Below are 3,419 nucleotides of genomic sequence, written 5' to 3'. Positions count from 1 at the left end.
CCGATGGAGAACAATTTAAGCTTTAACTGCTGGCTACTCTTCTGTGGTTTAACCCAACAAGAGAAGGTCACAAGTGAGTCCCTAAAAGCTGCCTGGGTTTAAATATCTTGTATTTTACAGAAAGTTTTCCACATTGTTAGGCTATTAGATTACTTGCCAAGCAAAATATATATTTTTTCTATACCATGGCCAGCGAACATGTGGAGTGCTGACATGTCTCCTGATGCTGTGGGTTCTGGTCCAAACTGAGCAATGACAAAACCCAAAACAGTTAGTCTTACACAGTTATGCTATTTCCCATGTAAAACATTGAGCAAATCATCACCAGTACTGTATTTTTTCCATTAAAATGTCAGTAAGGCTGAAGGACAAGCTAGGTGGCAACATCCAATCTTGCCATACCTTACATCATGCTTTCACAAATGATTTGTTTATCCAACCGTTTTTTTTTCTTAATTTCTGTGCTCACTTGTCTATGTTTTGTGTGTGTGTGTGTGTGTGTGTGTGTGTGTGTGTGTGTGTGTGTGTGTGTGTGTGTGTGTGTGTGTGTGTGTGTGTGTGTGTGTGTGTGTGTGTGTGTGTGTGTGTGTGTGTGTGTGTGTGTGTGTGTGTGTGTGTGTGTGTGTGTGTGTGCGTGTGCCGAGAGACTCCGGGGAGGGGATTGGCTGTCAGTAACTCAGGGATAAATAGAGAGGCAGAGCTCAGAGTTTGTCAGAAGGCGGACCTGACAAGGTCACACACAGGACCAAGGAGGAGCAGGACCTCAGCATTTTGACCTTTTACTACAAAATGGAGAAACATGAAGATGTTCAATACTGTTTTCAAGATAGAAACTCTTCTTGCAGAAAGGCTTCGCTATCGACATCTATCTACATAACATTGTACATCTTCTTCTCATTGTTTTCAGCGGTTACAGTATTTTTGAACGTACTGGTGATCATCTCCATCTCTCACTTCAAGCAGCTCCACACTCCAACCAACCTGCTCATCCTCTCTCTGGCTGTGTCAGATCTCCTGGTGGGATTGATTGTGATACCAGTAACGACTGTAGCGATAATGGAACAATGCTGGGGTTTTGGGGAATATTTCTGTGTGTTTTATTTCTACATCACTTGTTTATGTGCGTCTTTATCTCTGGGCAATTTGGTCTTGATATCTATTGACCGCTATGTTGCTGTGTGTGATCCCTTATTGTACCACTCTAAAATAACAATAACAAGAATGATGTGTTGTATATTCATTTCCTGGTGTTGTTGTATCATATATTATGCTGCAATTATAAACATTTTTGTAAATGTACAGGTACCAAGTAGGTGCTTGAAAGAATGTTTTATTGTTGAAGGAACAACCTGGGGTAATATAATTGACACTGTTATTACAATGGTTGTCCCGTGCTCTATTATTATAACACTTTATATGAAAATCTTTGTGGTGGCCAGATCACAGGCCAGAAAGGTATTTTCTAAAGAGGCTGCCAGTGTGTCTGGTGTTAAAACTGTACAGGCAAATAAGTCAGAGACAAAAGCAACAAAAACTCTAGCTATTGTTGTTTTCACCTATCTAAGCTGTTGGATTCCATTTCATTTCTATTTATTTTTTCTTTTAATTGACAATTTATCGTCATTCATCATCACCTTTCTGCCACTTGTTAATTCCTTAATTAATCCAATAATTTATGCTTTCTTTTATCCATGGTTCAAAGTGACAGCTAAACGTATTTTAACTCAGGTGAAGTTAAGGCGTTCATAGTTCCTATGTTTTTATTCCTACATTTGACAAACAGGTTTGATATAGTTATGTTATACTGTTTTGTTGTAATTGCTTCCTTCATGTAACAATATGCTGACATGACTTATCTCAGTGTTGTCATCATAGATACATGTGGTGTTGATACAGATTGATTTGACTGGATTTGAATGGAATGCCTTGGAGATGGCAAAAGAAGGACAAAGGTTGTTTTATAAAAGACATTGTAATAATTTTGGGGTGTATATTCCAAATATCAAAGTCTCTGGTTGTTGCATGTTATTTAATGATAAATGGTATGTAAGATTTCTAAAAGTAAATTTTGAGGACGTCATGGATCATTCTATATGTTCTTTAACATCGCCCTCTAGTGGCTCATGGGACAAAATGCCTTTAACAAATGTAGTAAAGTTGAAATGTAAAACACTGCATGATATCAGGTAAAGTCCAGGTCTCACTCAATGGTCTATTGTAGTAGTTGATGGTCATATGTAAGAATATGCGATTATGGGTAACACTTTATAATAGCATTCAGTAATAAACCATTTCTAAGGTATTTACAGTTTGTTCACCATTTATTATCATTATTATTAAGCCCACATTTGTTAAATGTTAGTCAGCTAGGATGTCTCACATTTATTAATAACTACTATATGCATCAATGACTAAACACAACAGAGCAGGAGACCACAGTAGACACTTCAACCTCAACATACTGTGTATGAACTCTACCACTACTCTCACTACATCACTGCTGCCTGGTCAGGGGTCACACCAGAGCAGCTCTGTCAGATGCTGTTGAGTCTGAATGAATATAGAGATTAGTAAGACTTTATAATAACACTTTGTAATAAACAATTTATAATTGATTAGTAAATCGTTTATTCATCATTCATTTATCATTACTCCCAGATTTGTTTTAGTAAGCTAGTTATTCACTCATTTATAAACAACTTTTATAGTATGTAATAATGATTCAGAATATCATTCATAAGATGTTTAATAAATGTCCTTATAAACCATTTACAAATCATTAGTAACGTTTTTTTGCAGACTAATCTAAAGTGAGGACTAGTCATACTTTTTTAAATGCTTTATAAATATTTTGAGTGATCAGTGTAATTTATCACAATAAGATGGACATGCTATTGGTAGATATTCCAGCAGGACCTGATGCTCCTTAAGTTCTCAAAATGACCTAGAACATATCAATGGTTAAACAATAAGCACACAACACAGAGGATGTTAAAGGAAATATATTGAACATTTTATTCCAAAACAGTCACACTGTTGTAGTAGTGTGCTGAAGGAAGTAATGTTTTTTTTCTTCTTCAAATCCTAACATTTGCGTTTGTTGGCAGTGGCTACCAAAATCAAAGTGTGGATTGCAGTCACTCATTAGAGGAAATCATAGACTGATTACAGGGTAAGGGAACCAATATCTAAATACATAATTGAACTGAACATTACATTTAAACAGAAGGCGCTGTGAATTTTACTACCTTTAATACACTACAAGTGAAGTTGTCCAAATACTTATGACCTTTTCAAATGGGGGGACTAGATCCATAAGATGTTTTCTAAAATGTCACATCATATAAAACATTTTATCTCAAATCCAAAATGCTGGAGAAAAAAGCCTCATTTAAAAACTGTTTTACTGCAGTGTTTTA

At 36.0% G+C, this 3,419-nt stretch overlaps 1 protein-coding gene across 1 annotated transcript; it reads left to right on the top strand.

Annotated features, from left to right (window-relative positions):
- Positions 1-723: 723 nt before the first annotated feature.
- Positions 724-2,508, top strand: LOC139538207 (trace amine-associated receptor 13c-like). Its single transcript, XM_071340070.1, has one exon. The coding sequence runs from the start codon at positions 790-792 to the stop codon at positions 1,747-1,749; it is 960 nt and encodes a 319-aa protein (XP_071196171.1). The 5' UTR covers positions 724-789; the 3' UTR covers positions 1,750-2,508.
- Positions 2,509-3,419: the final 911 nt, after the last annotated feature.

Source organism: Salvelinus alpinus, chromosome 14, assembly GCF_045679555.1.
Source record: "Salvelinus alpinus chromosome 14, SLU_Salpinus.1, whole genome shotgun sequence".
NCBI lineage: Eukaryota > Metazoa > Chordata > Actinopteri > Salmoniformes > Salmonidae > Salvelinus > Salvelinus alpinus.
Note: the sequence above shows the minus strand (reverse complement) of the source record. Positions and strands in the feature narration are given on the sequence as shown.